The sequence below is a fragment of the Dipteris shenzhenensis genome, chromosome 4 (genome assembly GCF_047967505.1).
Source record: "Dipteris shenzhenensis isolate YYH24624 ecotype China chromosome 4, Dip_SZ_1.0, whole genome shotgun sequence".
NCBI lineage: Eukaryota > Viridiplantae > Streptophyta > Polypodiopsida > Gleicheniales > Dipteridaceae > Dipteris > Dipteris shenzhenensis.
Genome location: NC_141599.1, coordinates 18,137,803 through 18,160,029, shown reverse-complemented (window position 1 = coordinate 18,160,029; position 22,227 = coordinate 18,137,803). Strand labels below are relative to the sequence as shown.

At 44.3% G+C, this 22,227-nt stretch overlaps 1 protein-coding gene across 1 annotated transcript; it reads left to right on the top strand.

The window, feature by feature from the left end:
• Positions 1–16,637: 16,637 nt before the first annotated feature.
• LOC147902543 (aspartic proteinase CDR1-like) lies at positions 16,638–17,471 on the top strand. Its single transcript, XM_087373892.1, has one exon. The coding sequence runs from the start codon at positions 16,638–16,640 to the stop codon at positions 17,469–17,471; it is 834 nt and encodes a 277-aa protein (XP_087230018.1).
• The last annotated feature ends 4,756 nt before the right edge of the window (positions 17,472–22,227 follow it).

Sequence of the window (22,227 nt, the reverse complement as noted above, 5' to 3'; positions counted from 1 at the left end):
ATATAGGTGGCTTTTCATCTGGATCATTCTGATCCAAGCTGGTGGTACATGATCCAAGTTGCACCATGAAGTAAGAAAATTTTTGAAGACAGAGATGTGGATATGGAGATGCCACTACCAATGCCGGATCCAATTGATCCAGATGGATCTAACAAAGAAGATGAAGATCACAATATGAGCCAAGAGGAAGATGCACATAATGACATCGTATGGGAGGAAGATGGAGATCACGATATTGAGGAAGAAGATGACGATCATCAAGAATCACCACACTTTATTGAAGAAGATGATCAAGTACTCTTAGGTGAACATACGATGCTAGAGTATGATGATGATATAGGAGATCAACTCGGTATAGAGTTAGAGATAGACTTGTTTGGCATGTTAGACTTGGTTTAGGATGAAGCCGTTGATGTAAATGCTCTTCATTGATTTTTTTTCATCTCAAACTTGGACATGAATATATATATGAGCTTCAAGTAATGAGTGGCATGCCACTCTCTGTCTGTGAAGCTCCTGCGAACTCCCTACCCTCCTCCACTCCCGTTTACCCCCCCTCGCGTTGCGCGGTCCTCCCCTCCACCTCCTCCTTCACCGCCGCCTCCCGTGTGGCCCTCTGCCCTCCTCTCCTCCCCCTTCGCCTGTTGCTCCGCTCCTCCCCTCTCCATGCTCCGCTCGCCCCCGCTTCCCCGCTCCGCTCCTCCCCTCTCCACTCGTCGCTCCCCCCCTGCTCCGCTTCTCCCCTCTTCTCTCTGCTGCTCCCCTCTCCGCACTCAGCTCCCCCCACCCGCCTCCCCCCCTCAAGTTGCGCTACCACCCCCTGCCCCCTCCTGCCCCCCCCGCTACGGTGCTACGCTGCCCCCCCTCCCCTCCCTTCCTCACCTCTCCTCCCCACCCCCTCTCGTGTGGCACTGCCACACCTCCCCTTTCCCCTTCCTCTCACCCTCCCTGTGCTGCGCTACCCCCCACTTTCTTTCTCCTCCTCCTTCCTCTACCACCCGCCCCTTTGTCACCACCTCTCTCCCCCCCTGCTTCCTCGTACCTCTCCATCCCTCCCTCTTCCCTCCCCTGCCTCAATCCCCCATCCTCGCCTCTTCCGTTTCCTTCTCCTTCCCCCGACTTTGGAGCGTTTGTAGTTAGTCAGTGCGGTATGGCGGCCACATGCCCGAAACCGGTGGCCCAGATGGACCCCCCCTCCATCATCCTATCGCATAACACTGACAGAGCACCAGGTCTCCTTGGTGAAGCAGGCCGCCATGGACTTCTCCCAGACATCCGTTTATGGGAGAGTCATTGGCTACTCCCCTTCACGAGCAGACATTAGGGACTGGTTGCAATCCACCCTCTACCTAGAGGATAGTCACATCGAGGAGGATGCACTCATGGGACGTGGCATCTTCTCGCTAAAGCTCTCCTTGGCACAGGCTGTGAGCGATATGGTCAAGCGATCCCCTACATCTATGGGTGGGAAGATCATCCTCATGGTCCCATGGTACAGGGGTTTCAGTGTGGCGGACTTTGATGCCCGCTTTCGCATTCCTCGCCATCCAGTTACCCTCATCTTCCTAGGTCTTGCAACCAAGCTTCGCCCGATCATCAAGGACCTAGGGGCGCACTTTCGCTAGCCTATGCAGGACACCTACATTGATGCGACGGTAGCCCAAGGGGTGCCACATGTAAAAGTGGCAGTCCTTGATCCGTAGAGCATCCCCTCGGAGTTTGAGATCGAGACGAACACAGGTGTGGTGACGCAACGCATTCTGGTCATTGGTTGCCTAAATCAGTGTCTGAGATGCCATGGCTTCAGGCACTAGGCGCTCTCCTGCCCTCGCTTCACAGGTACAGAACCTCAAAAGGCCCCCATTCAAGCAACTTAGGATCCCCCCCACCAGTCAGCGACACCCCCTCCCGAAGGGGAAGGTTGGATGGAGGTCAAAAGAAAATGGAAGGGAAACAAAGCAGAACCCAAAAAGCCTTCCCATCTACAGCAAGAGCCCCCCCCATGGTCACTACTCATCAGCAGCCCAGTAAGGGGAAGGAGAAGGGAAAGGAGAAGATTAGCCAGCCTCCCCCTCATCCTTCACCCTGCCCTCCTTCCCCTCCCCCCTCCTCCTCAGTCCCCCGACCCCCACCCCCTCTAGGATCCCCCCCAGCACCGGTGGTTTCTGCTCCACTCTCTTCCTCGAGCTTGATCCAGAGGGAACCCCCCCTTCGCCTGAGCCACCTGCAGCCCCAAAGCCAGCACAGACCTCCCCCGTGCCTATCCCCCCTGGCCCAGCGAAGGGGAGAGGCCCTTCCCCACAGATGGCCAACACCCCTCTCTCTAGTTCATACTCCTCATCCTCGTCCCCACGCCCAAGGGCTGCTCCTAGAGCTCTTCATTTGGAGTTTTATTGAGCAGGACCTTGGGATTATTTGGATGCAGCGGGTATTGGCTCCTTCCCTGCATGCCTAGACATCAGCATCTTCTTCCTCCACAAGGGGGCAAAGGGTAAGGTGTCCGTCCTTGCCCCTCACGATGGTCCTAGCTATTCCTTCACTATCTCCAGTGAAGGGAATGAGCAATGGATGAATGAAAATGTTTGGGAGATGATACAAGATCAGTCCCAGGAGCAGGTGCAGGACTGGATCAGTAGCAGAGCAGCGGAGCTTCTTCAGCAGCAATGGAAGGAGGGTGACGTTCGTCTGAGATGGCTCCATAGCGCCAAACATTTTTGACTCCTGGTCATTATGCGGCCGCCTTTGGAGTGGGCCTACGCGGAAGGGCTCCGCTCGTGGAGGACCTCAGAGGTAGCGGGCTTCTATAGTATCTCCCTGGCAGAGGGGTCGAGCTGGTTAGAGAGAGCCTACCACCATGGGACGAAGGGCCTCTCCCCTCTGTTGAAGGTTTTAGAGGATGGGTCCGATGATCCGGCCTCTCCTTCGAAACCCTCACAGAAGCGCCTTCGTCTACACACTGGACATCCTCCGACCACTTTAACATCGACCGCAAGCAGATAGCTGTTTGTGGCCCACCTTCCCTCCTCATGAGTATACGCATTATCTCTTGGAATGTCAACGGGTTCCACTCATCAGGAACCCGCGGCCCCAGGAAGATGGTGCTCAGACAAGAGCTCCAGCTAGCCTTGGTGGGAAGGGTAGATGTGCTCCTACTGCAGGAACACAAGCTTTCGGCTTCTCAGACGAGTATTTGTGGGAAGGTCCTCACAGGACACTCCCACACCTACTGGGAACCTTCAATTGGCGAGCAGGGGAGGAGCGGGGGTGTTTGTACCTCCATCGATGCTTCTCTAGTTTAGCATGTGTGTGGTTTTGGCACGCTGATCCCAGGACATGTGCTTTGGGTGGGCTTGAATATTGAGGGGTCCTGTATCGGCATCCTCAATATCTATGCCCCGACCGAGAGCCACTTTTTGGAGATCCTTGACAGACTTGTTGCCAGAGATGGACTGTTGGATTGTAGGAGGGGCCTTCAACAACCTTGAGACCCTAGAGGATCAACAGGGACGGGGCCCAGAGTTCCTCGCTATAGCTCAGGCAGAGCAGGCAGATTGGGACTCCTTCCTTTTTGCAGTGGGAGGTCGGGACAGCTGGAGAGAGCCTTCCTTTTGCAGATGGATAGGGAGTCTGGACTTCTCTTGGGGTTATAGGAGGGAGGGAGGCAGACTTCTGGAGCGGCTAGACTGTTTCTATGTCGCTGATTGGGCACTTGGCAGAGGTGGAGAGTCAGGAGTGGTTCCAGGGACGACATTCTCAGACAATGCCCCAGTCATCCTAGTAGTCCTAGACTCAGCCTCTCACTCCTCACCTCCACACTCATGCCAGATCCCAGACTCCATCTACTCTAGAGGAGTGGTTCACAGCAAGATAGTGGACCTGTGGGAGTAGGATTGGGACGCCACTGGGGATATGGCAGCACAGGTAGCTCAGGCGCTTGTTGAGTCTAGCCTCATCTATCAACAGGAGGCGATTTAGGTTAGACATCAGTGTTGGTCGAAGGAGAGGGGTCTCAGACGAGAGCTCAAAGGTTCATGTACTGTGAGTTATTGGTCTGCAGCACACCAATGTTTTTTTGTGCTCTCCAACAGTCTGCTAGTTTGCACCAAGGAAGTGGCTGGATGGCCCAGAGATTGAACTAAGAAATGCCCCCCAAGGGGGCCCTTTTGTAAGGCTAGACTTCTCCAAAATGTGGCAGAATTTTATAGACTAGCCGACTAGTCTGTTAGTTAACCGACTTCTTACAGACTAGCCTAACTAGTCCTGTAGCCTATTTAAGGCTTCTTCAGCAGTTCTAATGGACATACAACTTTGCAAGTACATCAAGCCTAAGGCTTCTACAAATTTTCATGCCAATCCAACACCTGGACATGCCAATGTCCTTCCCCGTTAGGTATTTTGCCCCTTTATACAAATATGATATACTCATGTGGAATTGGGGCTCTTGACCTTCCCGGGCCCACATTCGGTGTCTGATGGACATCCAACTTCGCAAGGACATGGAATCTTTCAAGCCTAAGGCTTGTGCAAAAATTTTCATGCCAATCCAACACTTGGACATGCCAATGTCCTTTCCCATTAGGTATTTTGCCCCTTTACACACATATGATATACTCATGCTGAATTGGGGCGTTTGACCTTCCCGAGCTCACATTCGATATTTGATGGACATCCAAATTTCCAAGCACATGGAATCTATCATGTCTAAGGTTCGTGCAAACTTTAACGCTAATCCCACACCTAGAAATACCAATGTCCTTCCCCATTGTGTATTTTGCCCCTTCACACTCACATGATACTCATATGGAATTGGGGCATTTGACCTTCCTGGGCCCACATTTAGTGTCCGATGGACATCCAACTTTGCAAGAACATGTAATCTATCAAGCCTAAGACCCGTGCAAAGTTTCATGCCAATCCGACACCTGGACATGCTAATGTCATTCCCCGTTAGGTATTTTTCCCCTTCACACACATAAGATATACTGATGTGGAATTGGGGCTTTTGACCTTACTGGGCCCACATTTGGTGTCTGATGGACATCCAACTTTTTTAGAACATGTAATCTATCAAGCTAAGACCCATGCAAAGTTTCATGCCAATCTGACACCTAGACATGCCAATGTGCATCCCTGTTAGGTATTTTGTGCCTTCACATACACATGCTACTCATATGGAATTGGGGCTTCCTAGGACCACATTCGATTTCCGATGGACATCCAACTTTGCAAGCACATGCAATCTATCAATACTAAGACCCGTGCAAAGTTTCACACCAATCAGACACCTAGATATGCCAATGTACTTCCCCGTTAGGTATTTTGCCCCTTCACACACATACGATATACTCATTTTGAATTGGGGCACATAAAAATATATTCCTTTCCTTTCAAATTCAAAGTCACATCAAAGACCCATGCTCTAATCTCGGCAAATTATTTGATCGCTCCATAATACTACAAGAAACTTGATAATGAAGAATTTAGATACATACAAGTAAAGTGCAATATACAAGGCTTGATACAATAAATGTGGGAAATAGCCCAAAAGGCTTTACAAGGCTTCATATGGAAATAAAGGTGCAAAATAGCTGAGAGGGCTTTACAAGGTATTTTACAGCAATTAATGTGGGAAATAGACTAGAAGGATTTACAAGGCTTAAATATTTGTACAAATGTAAGAAAATTAGCCAAGAAAGCTTTACAATGAAATAAAATGCTCACTCTAGTGATATAGCTCTAATCTTCCCTATGACATGTAATCTGTCCACTGACATGTATATGTCACTGAAACCCAACTGATGCAATCTACCCACTAATAAACTACTCCATTGATACCCACTTATACAACCCACTGATAAACTGCTCGCTAAATAGTGAACAGTCGGGTTTAATACAAGGCTTCATATGGCAATAAATGTGGAAAATATTCTAGAAGGCTTTACAAGGTTTAGGTGATGCAATAAAAATAGCCAATAAAGATTTACAAAGAAATAAAATGACCACTATAGTGATCAAGCTCCAATATGCCCCATGACATGTAATTTTTCCACTGATATCTGTTATCTATTAATGCAATTTGCCCACTGATAAACTTCTTAGTAAATGGTGAAAGATCTTATTAATAGCATGTTATGAGTGTGAAACCGCATGTGAGCGAAGGGACTGACAACGATTAGGAACTAGTCGGAAAAATTTGAGCATGGCTTCGATTAGCAACTTGGAGAATTGTTCCCCCTCTAAGGCAATCTAATCCATGCTAATCTATGATAAACCAACCATCAAAGCAAAGAAAAGCAATAAATTATTTCTTTTTCTTTGTTCATTTTAATGGTGTGCTGGGAATCTGTGGGGGCTTAAGAGACTTAAATATGCAAAAGAAGGGGTTTTGATGTAGAGGCTAAACCTACATATGAGAAACTGAATGGGCGGATCAAAACAATGAAGTAAAATGCCAAATGCCATAGATCTTATATATATTATAAAGTTTAAGCCACCATGGTGGCTAGAGCTCGGGGTTCCATCCATATTAATTTTAGCCCACCGCAGTGGAAGCCCCCAAATGGGCTGGAAATCATGAAGAAGATGCCATCTGGTGCCACTCCAGTGGCTGGTAATTAACTACTAGCCCAATGGAATCTTAGCCCACGACAGACATGGTTGATGAGAGCTACCACAATTGGGAAGTAATTTCGACAAAGGTAAATCATGAAACTCTAATCACTCATTACCATGCACTCTAGTTCTCTACTAAGCATGCAAGTCTGATGGCTGGTAATTTTTATTGCACTCGTAGTGATCATGCATGCTAAAGCATGGTGGTGGGTGAGCGGTGGCATGGTGAAATTGTAGCCATGTCAGACGTGGCTGATGACAGCCACCACCATCGAGTAGTAATCTCCACAAAAGTAAATCATGAAGTGTTAATAGATTGGTTAACAACATGCCACCACTCATTAAGTGATGTGATTTGATGGACAGTGGCAAGTCCGTAGAGCGAGGATTGTGTCTTGGAGCTAGATGGGCCCAAGAGGATGGTAAAAGAATGAGAAGAGAGAGTGGTATAAAGAGATTAGCGTTGGCCCTCCTTTCAAAAGGTGACTTGTATAAAAGGCAAAATGGTTGACTTTTGTCTTCATTGTTGTTTGCACAAGCTTGAATACAAGCTCCCTCTTCTCTTCCAAGAGAGTGTTTTGGGTGTTTTCTGGTTTCCATTGTAGTGCCCTTGTGTTTGCCACTCCATCCCCCTTCACTTTCCTCTTCCCTTCTCCTTATCCTCCCTTCTCTCCTCTCTTCTCCCCTCTTCCCCTTCGCCCTTTCTCACGTGGAGACACATTGCAACAATCCGGAGGTCGCTTGAGTGACACTTGCAGATGACTCGTGCCTTGCATTGCTCCCACAAGGAGTAGCTTGGAGTGGAGTCTCCATCGGCATCTCTTCAACATCCCCATGACATGTGAGTCATCGCTAAAGCCCACACATTTTTGGCGCCTATGTTAGGGAATGGAGGTATGCTTTTGCATTGCACTAGTCTTCCTTCGTTATCTACCCATTGCACAAGGCTTCAAGCTTAACTTGGAGCTTTGTTGGTGGAGTTGTAGGAGAAGAAAGAGTGAAGAAGTGAGAGTTTTGGATAAAAGTTAGAAAAGCAGTCATTTTCTATTGGAAAGTCATTTTGGATCATTTGAAGCTTGTTTTTCATGCTTTTTAGTGTTTTGAGTTGATGGGAATCTAGTTTGTAAGATTGCTAAGGAGTGTATGAGGTCTTAACACACAAAAAACAACAAAAAATGATGGTTCTTGCTGAATTTCGAAGTGGTTTTGTGTGGTAAAACTCACCCCTAAAGAAATCTTGCATTTTGGCTTTCAAAAGTTGTTTTTCTTTCAAGTTTTTTTCATTGAGTAGGTAGATTAGGTAGTTTACCATCCCCCCATCACAAAAAAATGAACAAAAAGTTCCAAATCTTCACTTTGATCACAAAAAGATAGTTGGCAAAACTGTGTTTTCCTATCCCCATGGGTCAGTGCGATAGTGCTATCCCGTCGACCGTTGCCATAGACGTATCTCATCGGTCAAACTTGTGTTGACCCATTGCCATAGTCGTATTCCATCAGTCAAACTTGATTTGACCCAGTGTGATATTAGCTGTATCTCGCCAGTCAAAATTGAATTGACCTAGTGCCATAGCTCTATCCCATCGACCATTGCCTTAACTCTATCCCGTTGACCTGACACATGTCAGTACCTAACCCGCCACCCTAATTAATTACTGGTAGTTAGCTATCCCATCGGTCAAACTTGTGTTGACCCGATGCCATAAGGCTATCCCACCGGTCGTTGCTTTATCCCTATCCCCACAGGTCGTCGCCATAGCTCTATCTTACCTACTTGCTATCCCGTCGGCCATTCCCTTAACTCTATCCGATTGACTTGCTATCTGATCGTTGGCCATTCCCTTATCCCTATCCTATCGACTTTCCATCCCATCGGTCATTGCCTTAGCCCTACCCCCACAGGTCATCGCCATAGCTCTATCCTGATAGTTAGACAGGAGTTGACTCGTTGCCATAGCTCTATCCCACCGGTTGTTGCTTTAACTCTATCCTGCTGACATGCTATCCCACCGGTCGTTGCCATACTAGCTCTATCCCCACAAGGGCTTCCCCCCCTTGACCTTGCGTCAAGGTGGACTCAACCTAGAATTGGGACCTCCACTGTGCTAATGAAGACATGATCTTGAGATTAGAAACAGTCCTACAAGCTCACCTTGAGCCTAAAGACAGTGCCTTAAATACCATCTTGTCGACCTCCGTATGGACCTAGCTTGGCATCCTCAAGGCCAGTAAGCTCAAAAGTCAGTTCTCACTCATTCCAAGAACCACCACCAGGTGAATTATCCAACTCGGAGGAGTCCTTGAGTCAGGACGGAGACCCCTTCAATGTTAGAGCCTTAGTAGCTCTAGACTCCATCCCCATTGATCTCCACTCTCCTACCCCATCTATAGCAACAACCACATTAAGGGAAACCTTTTCCAATATCATGGGAAGGTTTGGATTGATAGACCTAGTAGAGTGGCCAAACCCATTTGCTAGACAGTAGACTAAGGCAATGTCAGAGGCTCAAATGCCGGCCCCAACCACCAATGTCAGAAGAAATACTCAGGTCCATCTGATGTAAAGACCATCCCTTTGATGCAGCCATAGCAATGATTGCTCTTATAGTTGCCATCCTTGCAACCAGACTAAATGTTTCTTCATAATCAATGCCATATGTCTGTGCATACCCCTTGACAACTAATCTTGCCTTGTATCTGTTAACAGAACCATCTGCATTGTGCTTCACCTTATAAACCCACTTACAGCCAATTGCATTCTTGTCTTTAGGCAAAGGCACCAATTCCCATGTAGCATTTTCTTCCAAGGCATCCATTTCTTCATCCATGGCTTTCTCCCATTTTTCTTTTCCCATGGCTTGCTCAAAAGAAGTGGGTTCTGGTTCCTGTATCACTTTGACCATATAGGCATAGTGAATGGCTATAAATCCATCATATTTCAGCCTATCCATAGGATACCTAGCTCTGGTAGACCTGCACAAAATAGGCTCACTTCCAGGTGCTCTCAAAACATCCCTGGTCTTCCTTACTCCAAGTGTAACAACAGAAGGAATACCCAACCCATCATCAATGCTCTGTTCTGAGCCATTGGATTCACCATCCACATAAGAGTGACCTGCATTCACATCAAACATGGGCTGATCTAACTTCTCTTTTCCCTTTCATGATACCTGCATACCACTATATGCATTGCTTTGAGGAGATTCTCTTGATCTCAATGTGCCTGTCCATGGCGAAGTATGTGAACCACTGCTAGAGGACACTGCAGGTCCACTAATATTTTGTGATTGCTGCTGTAAATTCTGTGCAGCATTACCGTTTTCATGTGCATCTTCATCATCAATCACATTTATTGGTTTATACCAGCTACTCATCTCATCAAAAACAACATCTCTGCTCAGTGTAAACTTACGAGTAGAACGGTTATAGCATCTATCCCTTTGTACTATAGAGAATAACCAATAAAGATGAACTTCTCAGCTTTTGGATCCAACTTGGACCTCAACTCATCTGGCACATAAACATAGGCAATGCAACCAAAAATTTTGAAATGAGAAATATCTGGTTTCCTACCAGTATACATCTCCTCTAGCGTCATGCCATGTATCGCTGTAGTGGGAGTCCTATTCATTATGTAAACTGTTGTAGCAACTGCTTCAGCCCAATAATAATCTGGTACGTCTTTTTCATTTAGCATGGCCCGAGATACCTCTCCAATATGCCTGTTTTTCCTTTCTGCAAGTCCATTTTGCTGTGGGGTATGACTGCATGAATATTGCTGCTTGATGCCATGCTCCTGCAGAAACCTTGCAAACTCATTTGAGAGGTACTCTCCCCCTCCATCTGACCTTAGACATTTTATTTGTAGGCCTGTTTCTTTTTCAACCATAGCTTTAAAAGCTTTGAAATGCCCAAACACTTCACTTTTCTTTTTCATAAAATACACCCAAACTTTTCTGCTGTAGTCATCAATAAAAGTGACAAAATAATGACAGCCTCCAATAGATGCAGCTTTAGTGGTCCACACATCAGAGTGTATTAATTCCAATGGCTTCTTACTCTCTTGAACATGTCTAGGAAATGGTTTCCTTGCTTGTTTTCCAAATTGACAAGCTTCACATACCTTATGCATTTCTGCAACCTTGAATTTAGGCAATCCTGCAACAATATTTTGGGCCTGCATTGATTTAAGTCATTGTACATTAATATGACCAATGCGTTTATGCTAGATATCAATATCTGCAACTACATCGGTCCCATGTGCAAACATTGCTGCTCTCAATTCAGGCATGTCCACATCCAATGTAAACATCTTGCCCTTCTTCTTTCCTTTTGCTATCAAGCGACCGTTATTTTTCATATCCTCAACAAAGCATCCATGAGGATTAAATCTGACCAGCAAGCCCTGCTCAACCATTTGGCCAACAAAAACCAGGTTCTTGGTGATATTCGGGACATGAAATACATCAGACAGGTATTTCTTTTTTCCATCCTGCATAGACAAAGGAATTTTACCAATCTGCACAATAGGATGTGCAGTATCATCACCAGTCTCCACAAATCCTGGTCTTTCCATTTTCCTTGCATCCTGTATCCATTCTGCATGACCTGTCATGTGGTTTGATGCACCTGAGTCAACATACCACACATCATTGCTTTCTTCTACACTTGTCACAGAATTGGTCATGTGCTGCACCATAAACAGATGCTCATTTTTGTCATCAGCCTATCTACTAGAAGATGCATAATTCCCTTGCTGCAATTTTCCATTCATGATGTCATTCTGCTTTTTGTAGTAGTCTTTAGCCATATGACCCATTTTACCACAGTAGTAGCATTCAACATTGCTGTTTGCATTTTGGCCTCTTTGCCATCCACCACGAACTCTTTGGCTCCCCCTGCCTCTAGAGTTGCCACGTCCTCCTCCATAGGACTGGTTTTCTTGAGTTTGCTGCATATTCTGATTTCTACCACGGCTTCCAGATTGGCTTGCTCTACCTCTGCCTCTACCTCTTCCAGCATTTGAGTAGAAGACAGTTTCTTTTGAAGTTCCTCCTGAAGAAGATGCACCACCATTTCTCTGCTCTTCAAAAATAAGAAGAGAAAACAACTCCTCAAAGTCAAGAAATTTTTCACGGACGGCAATGGATGTCTGAAACTGTGCATAATCCTTTCCTAGACCATTCAAGGTCACAGAAACTAAATCATCATCTTCCACTGGCGACCTAATGGAAGCAAGTGCATCTACAATTTTCTTCACCTTCATGTGGTAGTCATTGATGCTCATATTTTCTCTCTGCACATTGTCCAACTCCTACTTGAGCTGCATTTTCCTGGCTTGCATATTTGTGCTGTACATTTTTGCCAAAGTATCCCATGCCTCCTTTGGCGTGCTTGCATCCTGAATATGCACAATCATAGAATCTAAAATACTGATAGACAACCAGTACATAACTTCTTAGGCTCTCTCATGCCATCCTTCAAATGCCTACATTTCCTATTGATTGGGAACATTAGGAAGAACTGGTTCTTCTTCATTTCCTATAATGAACTCCCAATAGCCTTTTCCAATAAGGAAATTCGTCATTCTAAACTTCCATGCTTGGAAGTTGTTCTTGTCAAGCTTTTCAGTGACAATCTATGAAAGAGAATCAGATACCATTACAGAACACTACAAAATATTCTATCACTGCAAAAAACACAGCTTCTGCCTCACAAGGGCAAATCTGCAAAACTGACGAAAGTGGTATTTAACCACAGAGTCACTTCCTAGTGACGATTTTGCATCAACAGGCAGTAAGGATGATTCTGTAACTCCCAATATCGCTGCGCACATGCATATGATGCAATTTCTACGGCAACTTTTCATCGACCTGCGGAGCAGTGGTAGCACAGCAAAAACAGGGCCTTTTTCTCAGTGCTTGCGGAGAACTTCCGCCTCTAAAACGGGCCCCGAATCAGAAAAATAACGTCACCCAGGGCTTTGCCTTTTCTCGCAGCATATATTGCCCTCTCACCACACTGCGAAGGGTGTCTCAATTTGAGACAATGCACTCTTGCACTTTTTGGCTGTGCTACCTACAGAGATTTGCTCCCAAACTCAAAAAAGGAAAGCAACACTGGTCCTCTTACCAGGACATCGTGAAATTGGTTTGCTTTCTTGAGCTCCTTACCATGAACCAGGCTTTGATACCATGTGAAGATAGTGGGAGAGAAGGAAGGAGTCTCACTTGTGGCTTTCTCACATACACAATGGGGGAATACACACAAAGGTGGAGGCTGAAAATAGTTTTCCTCTTCTTAGTTGTGAAATCCAAAAGAACTCTAGTACAAAGAAATAGAAGAACCCTATATGTGGGTCTCAAGCCAAACTCAGCTAACTAAGGTGGCATACTAACTGAGCCATGAACTAGAGTACATAAGGATAGCTGTCATCCAGCTATTATTCATAGGTAGTGTACCAACCACATCTGCAGCCTAACAAGTCGGTGACATAAATGCACAATGGTCACCCTGGCATATCACGAGTGGAGCTCGATATCTCAACACAAGGTACATTAACAATGGGTTCCCACAAGACTACTTGAGGCCTAGGGATATTACCGTGGCAACTCTTATATATGGGTACTCAGGTGCAATCAATAGCCCATTCATGCTTGCCCTAAGCCTAAATGTACACCAGAACCATTGCAAAAGTAGGAGCGGAGCCCCAAATCTATCAATACAAAAGCATCAACGAGTGCAAATGCACCAATAGTAGTCACACAAGAACCTACTTTGTAAAGATGCCAAGAACAACGAGAACCTGCTTGCAAGGACAAGGGAAAAGCACCAATGCAGGAGGATCATACAGAAAGAAATTCACCTACCTCCTCTCAAGTAGTGTTACCTAGAAAATAAATTAGGACAAGAGGCTAGAGGATAGGTATGGCGATGCTCAAGGGCCATAGAGGAATAGGGAACATGAGGGAGGAGCGTTAACATGGGTGGGGAAAAGGGATTAAGAGGGGAGGGAAAGAGAAGGGAGACTATGGCACAAGGGGAGAGGGAGAGGGGAAAGAGGAGTACATGGGTGGAGGAGGAATGTAAAGATGGAGACATCAAGGGAAGAGGGCCATGCTTTATTTGAAAAGAAGGGAATGGGAAATCAAAGTACTAGCTAGGTGGCTTTACAAGAATGAGCATATCTCATCAAGGAATAGTCCCCTCCTTTTATAGCCAAGAGAGAGAGGGTCTCTCCCAATAAATGCATCCTCCCATATGCATGGTGTGTGTGGAAGAGTCTCCCATGTGGGCTAGGCGGTTATGCACTCTCAATTGTGTGCGATAACACTTGGCCACATTTTTCCACATATATCAACTCCCATATTCCAAGACTATGATTCTCCCTAGCTCTCTTCACAATTTTATAATACGTTCAAACATCTAGGAGGACAAGTGGAGGGTTGGCACAAGGAATCTTGCCATCTCATCCTACTTTCCCCATTATTTAACTTGCACTCTTGGGCTACTATCTACACCTCCCCCACATGGGCCTATCTCCACCTATTTTATATTACTTCTCCCATGGACTTTGGGCCATATCTCACTAAATGCAAGTGTGGGACCGCCTAGGTGGAGGAGTGGCACATGGAGGAGCCATGCCACCTTAACATTTTATAATATTACTACCATGGATTATGTACAACACACCTTATGGGTCCTCTTACGTGGAAGGGTGGCACATGGTCATGCCCTACCACCTCAACCCTGGGCCCTATGCACTCCATATTTTATTATACTATTGCCACACATACAAGCACACACTCATATTTATGCCTTTTTACTTTGGTGAAATTTATCCATAATAGTAGTTACAAGAACTTGTCTCAAAAAGGGAGCCAATAACACAAGAACCTGCTCCATCGCAAGTCTATCCAAAGGCATGTCAATTTATTACATCATCCTCAAGGCAACTCGTAGTAACACAAGAACCTGTCTTGAAGAAAGAGACAATAACACATTAACCTGCCAAGACAAAAGCTGAATCCACGTTGGGAGCCACACAAGAACCTACCTTACTGAGAAATTTGGCATCTATCATTAGGGAAGCTATATAAGAATCAGCCACACAGGTAATGACCATCACAATGGAAGTCCCAACAGTACCTTCCAATGTGAACAATGAAATATCTTCATCCCTGACACATTTCTCAGTTGAAACTTGGGCTCAACAAAAGAAAAAGATCTCTGAGACGTTGGGATCCTACTCACACTTGATATATAGAATATATATCACTTTATTACAATGAGTATCATAGAAGTGGTATGTGTGGTAGATCGCAATGCTCAATGTTGCAACACTGATGACAAGAAACATGCCAACAATAGATCCACAAGAACCTACTCCTAAAAATGGAGTAGCTCAACAAGAACCTACTACTACAATCAAAGATCTCAAAGAACTTCAAGCAACGTTGCTGCCAATGCATTAGGAAAAAGGGAGCTCATTTTGGGGCGTTTTAGCCAAGAAACAAAATAGCCCTCCACCAATCAAAGGAGGGCCAACGTAACATTGAAAATTTTAGAAAAAGGGAAACAAAAGAAATGCGGTCGAGTTTGCATTCAATGAGGATACTTGAGCTACTTTATTTTATTTGATGCACGGTGTAGAATTTGGTATTTCAAACATCATCGACGCATCCGAGTGGGCCAAAACCCTCAGAAAGGCTTTTGAAACACCGAAAATGGGCCCCAAGAGACTTCGAAAGGCCAAAAAGGTCCAAAGCAACCCGTACAAATGAAAGCGATTTGACAGGTTGCGGGGAAGGTGACTAACAAGAAAACTTCCTTGCTAAGTAGATTTTTCAAGAAGAGTGCAAGCTTTGTGGCTTCTCAGAAGGATCCTTCTCAAGTAATTCACTCTTTGTTGATTCTTTCCTTGCTTCTTACGAGAAAGCCTTGAAAAATATCAACCTTGAAGATTGGATTGTGGTCGAGCCACATAATGAGATGCCTCGAGTTGTCTCCGTTGATTCTGATTCAGATGACCGTACAGAAGAAAAAAAGACCACCGATATAACCCAAAATGCACCCTTGCTACCAATGATGAATTCCAGGGGAGGAGGAAGAAGATCACGAAGCCACACAAATCAATCTCATTTGTTGAGCATTGCTTCAATTACCTTTCCTCGCTTCCACAATCCCTTGCCTTTCTTTTTCTGTACAGTTAATTCACCTGTTAGCTTCTTCTCATTAATCAAACACAAAACATTCCTCAACCTTTTGCTCAGGTCTTGAAAAGAAAAGCGTGATATAATTCTGCAGTGTAGCGCGGGCTCCCTACTAGTAGCCATTATAGTGAAAAGGCACATTCTCAAAACTCTAATAATACTCATGGCCCCTAGAGTCCATTAAAATATGCTAGGAAAGTATTAGCAACATTGGAACCATCATGATTTTTGGTTAACAAACAAAAACTTCCATTCTTCACCTATGCTTTGATCCTACCTTCTGTATTACATTGGAACCATCGTGGTTTTGGTTAAGCACATTCTTCACATATGCTTTATAATGGCCTACCCTCAATATTCTCTTGAACAATGAATGTCACTTGTCTTAATATTGAGCATTTGGATGGACATTCTAACTTCCCTTCTTCACATGCTTCCAAAAAGCATTTTTTAAAGCCCTTAAATGAACGACAATCCCTAAAGCCTTAACTCACATTATATCTTAAAATCTCCCAAAAGTCATATAAATAGAGAGATTTTCAAATAAAACAAGTATATCATATCCTTAAAATTAAAGGCAATTACCAACCGGATTTCTCTGTGAAAAATACATACAAACCCTTTTCTGCCACGAATTATTATTCAAATAGGCTTTTATCCTTTACCTCTTGCGTTTGTCACGTCCATATATACGGAAGTATACCAGCAAGCAGATTGACAAACGCCCAGCAGCACACCGACGCCATGTTTCTCCTCCTACAATTCCACTCCTCCTTCGGGTTTCTGCACGTCCTGGTGCTGCTGCTGCTCAGCATGGCGTCTTCTGCCACCACCCGTAGCTCAACGGAAGTGCCCACGATCTCAATGCATGTCAATCACATCCTGGGGGCTCAGTCCCCCATGCGGCCACCGGATTGTGATGACGCCTGCGCTTCCCAGATCTGGATCGAGCGGATAGTCACCAAGAGGCACCTCCAGCAGCAAGACCCCCGGCCTAGCAAAGCCAGCCTGGACGATTATATACCTTACGGACGGGTCACGACGGGGGCGTTCTACCTGAGATCGCTAGCCGAGTACTATGTGGAATTGAGCGCAGGCAACGAGAGTGCGCAACCCATTCTGCTGATACTGGACACGGGCTCGGATTTCTTATGGATGCAATGCCAACCATGCCTGCATTGCTATCCACAGAGCTTTCCAATTTACGATCGAGAGAAGTCGCCGAGCTTCTTTCTGAAGATAAAGGGGGATCCATACTGCGACGCGGTGCAGAACGCAGAGAATGTGGGTGATGGGGCCAACGAAGACGTCTGCGCGTATAAATTGATCTACACGGACTCGACGACATCCGCGGGTGCGGTTGCCCTAGAAGAGTTCAACTTCTGGAATGAGGGGCAGAGGGATGCGGTGGGGTTCGAGCTGGGTTTTGGTTGTGGCCTCAACAATACGTCGAGTACTAACACCGTTACGTCCGGAATCATTGGCTTGCAAAATGGACGAGGTCTGTCAGTGCCGGAACAACTTCAGGAAGACTATGAGTTCAGCCCGGCGTTCTCCTTCTGCTTGCCCCCCTTCCTCTCCGCACCTAACACCGGCTGGTTCATCCTCGGAGATTCTTATAAATCACGTAAGCCGATTCCTGCCTGAAAATATACTGCTGCTCGTACACACAAATCTCGCAATCTTTGCACCTCTGTCTGTCTGTTTTAATCTTACGTGGCCAAACATCGCCTTTTGTTACCATCATGATCCTCGTCTGCATCTCGTCTCAAAGCTTGTCTTTTACATTCGAAGAGAGAATGCGTGCAGGTCGCCATGTTCTGTCTTGTGTTATCGTTAAGATTGAGAGTATCACGCCTTCGTTTTTGCCTTGCCTTCCACCATTTGAGTTTTTAAGATAACTAGTATTCTTTCATTTCCTTATTCTTTTTGCTAGTTCTTTACTTTCATCAATGTATTGAGTTTTATATCATGATTAGTGGATCAATTTATTGAATTTTGGTTTTTATGCAAGGTATAGTTATGGATTAGGTTTATTATAAGTCAAAATTATGATAAAGATGACCTCTCTTCCCTCTCCCTTCCTCACCGTATGCTTTTGCTATTTTCTCTTTTGAACATCTTTTTAATAGTTAAACTCTAGGCACTATCATAATGTAAACAAAAAAGTGAAATCTCACTTGTTTAGATCACGTTTGCCTTTTATCTTTTAGGAAAACATTAACAAACATATCTTGAATATAAGTTAAAGAAAGAAGAGCTAACCTCGTATTTTGCTTTCATGCAGCAAATGACTTCTACTCGACAAAATTGCTCACTGGTACTCTAGGTTTAAGTTATGCTGTGAATGTTACTGACTTTAAAGTGGGGGATCAACTAGTAAACCTCCCAAATGGAGTATTTGATGTCACCGACTATGGAACAGGTGGGGTGGTAATTGACGCGGGGTTTACTATTTCAACAATGTTTATGGATGCTTACATTCCATTTAGAGATGCTTGGAGAGCAGCATTACATCCAATTCTTGGAGATTCAGATACCAATGGTCCTATACAAGGCCTAGACACATGTTGGAACTATCCAACTGACCAAGACTTACCAACCATTGGAATCTTATTTGGAGATAAGAATACCTTTAATTTGAACTATAATGGAAGTGTGCTTACATATATCTCTATAGATGGTACACGTCGAATGTGCTTTCCTTTTCTTGGGGAACCTGTTAATCGTATAGGTTTCGGATTCATCATAGGTGCCATTACTTTACATAGTAATGAGGTAATCTTTGATGTCCCAAATGATATCTTTGGTTGGAGACATGATAAATGTTAGAGCAAGTATGCAATATGGCAATGCCATGTATGCATCCAAGAACTAAGGAGGCATTTTGAAGAGTCATTACACATTATGAACAAGAATAATTGATTCCCAAATGTAAAAAATTCCAATTGGTTATTGTACTAAATATTGACTTTGTGAACACTATTGTACACTAGATTGGAACTCTTAATTGTCGTCGGGGGTTTTGGCCCGCTCCGAACACGTCAATGATGTCAAAAATACCAAATTCTACCTCACAAAATTTTACTGTACCACGTGCATTCAAAAGGAGGGGTATTTCAATTCAACTTTTTGAAAAAATTTTACAACTTTACAATAATACGAGGGGGTTTTATATATAGTTTTAGAAAAAATCCATTTAGTTCATAAGTAACGAGGGGTGTTTGTATTGGGTGGAAATTTTTAGTTGAGGGGTTTTTAAAATACCCCTTGAACGCATGTGATATGTAGGGTTTCTTAGTAGTGCACCCCCTGAGTCTTATATATGGGTACCCAAGCCTCACAAGAGCAATCATGCTTGCCCTAAGCCTAAATGTACACCATCTCCATCACAAAACCAAGAGCGGAGCCCCAAATCCATCAATACAAAGGCATCAACGAGTGTAGATGCACCAGTAGTAGTCACACAACCTACCACAACAACACAAAGCAACTATAGACGCACTTGGTAGACGCGCAAAATAGCGAGCGCGTCTATAGGTGTTGCTTTAGTAGAGGAATTACGGGCGTGTCTAAAAGCACGTCTAAAAGCTCGTCTATTTGCGCATGAATTAATGCGTCTAAATTGAGAAAATACGAGCCCGTCTAACATCGCGTTTATCAGTGCATCTATATGCGCATGTATTAGCGTGTTTATTTGCACGTTTACACTGAGAATCAGACGCGCATTTAGATGTGTAGATAGACGCAAACCAGAGAATATAGAAAGTGAGATTTTGGTGTACATCATTGCTTTCCAAACATTGCCCGTGATTACCAAAGCACATAATTTTTTGCAAGCCTACATATACAAGAATTAAGTGAGATGAAGAGAATGAGACAATATGTAAAATAGTTTTGCCAATATCAATTATGGGGCTACGGTTCAATCTCATCCTCAATGAGATCAACCCTTGCCAAACTATCTACTTCAAAATCCAAACAAGTGTTTAGATCTACAAATACATTCAACCCACTACTACTTGTGCCACTCATGTGCTCATCGAAATCAGCATCTCGAATGGTAGGCTCGTCCTCAGAGGTAATGGCCTCAATATCTGTATCTCCTATCTCATGATCATCCTCCTCTCTCGTATCATGTTCATCATCACGTCCATGGCCATGATCATCCTCCATATGCTCCATATTAGTAAATGTACTATACATCACTTTGGAACGTCGCATAATAGGTATGACATGCCACCATCTATTACTATCCACCATTGGTTGATAGACAACCTAATTCAAACACAAATACAATCATGTTATTTTTCTTGCATCAAGTATTTAAAAGCGAGTATTTTTATATGTGTACACAGTACCTGTTCACATTGTGTCCTTCCGACTTTGCTAAAACTTTGTGTCCTTCCTACTTTGCTAAAACTTTGTGGAGTCAATAGTTACAAAGCCACTTGCATGGCGTTTGATTGTTGCATTAGGGCCTCTTTCCACCACATCCTTAAACCACTTTACATCCAAAACATACACAAAGAAGCGTCGAAAGTCAAGCATAATAATATCTTGGATTATGCCACAATAATCATCCATGGCTCCATTGGCTCCCTCAAAGCTAGCAATGACGCCGCAATCTTGTGTGTTTCTCTTATCATCAATCCGTTGTGTTCGAAAATGCTTGCCCTCACACCATATAGCATTGAACATAGTGCACTACACCAAGAAAAAATCAATTAAATAAGCAATCTAAATTATTGAAAGCTCCTAACTTATGCATAACATTCTATATACCAACCTTGCTCATGCATCCCTTAGCATACTCCCATTCTTCCATTGTGATATGCATCCCCTCGTCTTTCTCTGCTTTCTTCATTTCATCAAGTAGCCAATCCACTTGAATATCCTTTGGAAGTGCTCTTAGATACTGAGGGTATGGCGCATGAGATCCGTGGTGTGTACGAAAGAGGGCCCTTTCTTCTTGTCTTCTTGCCTTTGCATCCTCGTATCTTGTCACCCATCTTTTCATCACATCACTATTAAGCACGCAAAAGAGGTTGACACTATTATGCAACTCCATGTCTATTACTTTGTTGCGTCCTTTCCCTTGAGGCACAGTAGAGGTCATCCTTAGGTCTTCATCATCTCTCCATAGTCATGGGAGAGAGCTATCCACATCAACAAGAAACTCAGAAATATATACAAGTGACTCTTGTACCAACCAACCCTTGGCCATGCTACCTTCGGGTCTTGCATTTTGTCTCACGAAGCCCTTCAAGGTCTTCATGAAGCGCTCGAGGAAGAACAACCATCGTGCATGTATAGTACTGCATATAGCAATCTTATCCACCAAATGCACTATGAGATGTAGTTGGCTTGTGAGAATAGAACGTGGAAATGTCTCCTCCACTAAACAACCCACCTCCACTGACATAACTCGAGCATTCTCAAGCGTGGTGGGATCTATTTCCTTTGAGCTCACATACCTAGAAATGAAAAAGTACAGCATATTAGCAATATGCATTCAAACTTGCACGGAGCATTGATACGCATCATATTTTGTATCATGTCAAGTACCTCACAAGCTTGCCCATCTTGTAAATACAATCTTTCATGTCCTTCGATGCACTACGTGAAATGCTAGTAGGTAGTATGAACTGAACCCACGAGGAGGTGGTTGATTAGTTGCTTATAACTATTCACTCACAAATTTGAAAGGAAAAAGATATTATGCACATAAAATACTTACTTGGAGCATCTTGTGCCAATCATGAGATTTCAAGCCATATAATTGCTCTACACCTCTTTTCTTGCTCTTTGTAAAGAGGCTCCCTTCAAACACCTCATGCATCGAGTGGGAATACGAATTGTAGTAATAGCGCGCTTCACCATCATCATCTCTAGCTTTGATAACATCCACGGTGCACGAGGTAAAAAAACATGCCCATTTGGCCTCTCTTGAGGCCAAGCTTCATGCATCCTCCCTGTGGTACGTAGATCCTCCCTTATGCCTACCGAATCTCGTGTCCCATTCAAATGCTCCCAAATGGTAGATGCCACATTCTTGAAGATATGCATGGGATCAAGCAGGTGATTGATCTTGAGGTGGGACCAATATGGTAAACGATAAAAGATGGAGTATCTAAACAAAATAAAGTGTTAGCAGGCAATCTTTACTTTTAGCCAATATAGCCAATCTTTACTTCTAGCCAATAGTTACAAACCCTTACCGGCTCATGCCAAGTGGTGGAGGAGTCGTGGAACCATCCCAAATTCTCATCCAATCTCCCGCGGTGAGTGATTTTGGGAGGACTTCATTCCAAGGGGCAACATATCTAGGATGATCAGGTGGGAGAAATCGATGGTGATTCTCATAGATGACCTTATTCAATGCATCTGCCCGTGAGGCAAC

What these genes read in the sequence shown, in the direction of transcription:
- LOC147902543 (XM_087373892.1), top strand. Translation starts at nt 16,638, where the DNA reads ATGGCGTCTTCTGCCACCACCCGTAGCTCAACGGAAGTGCCCACGATC.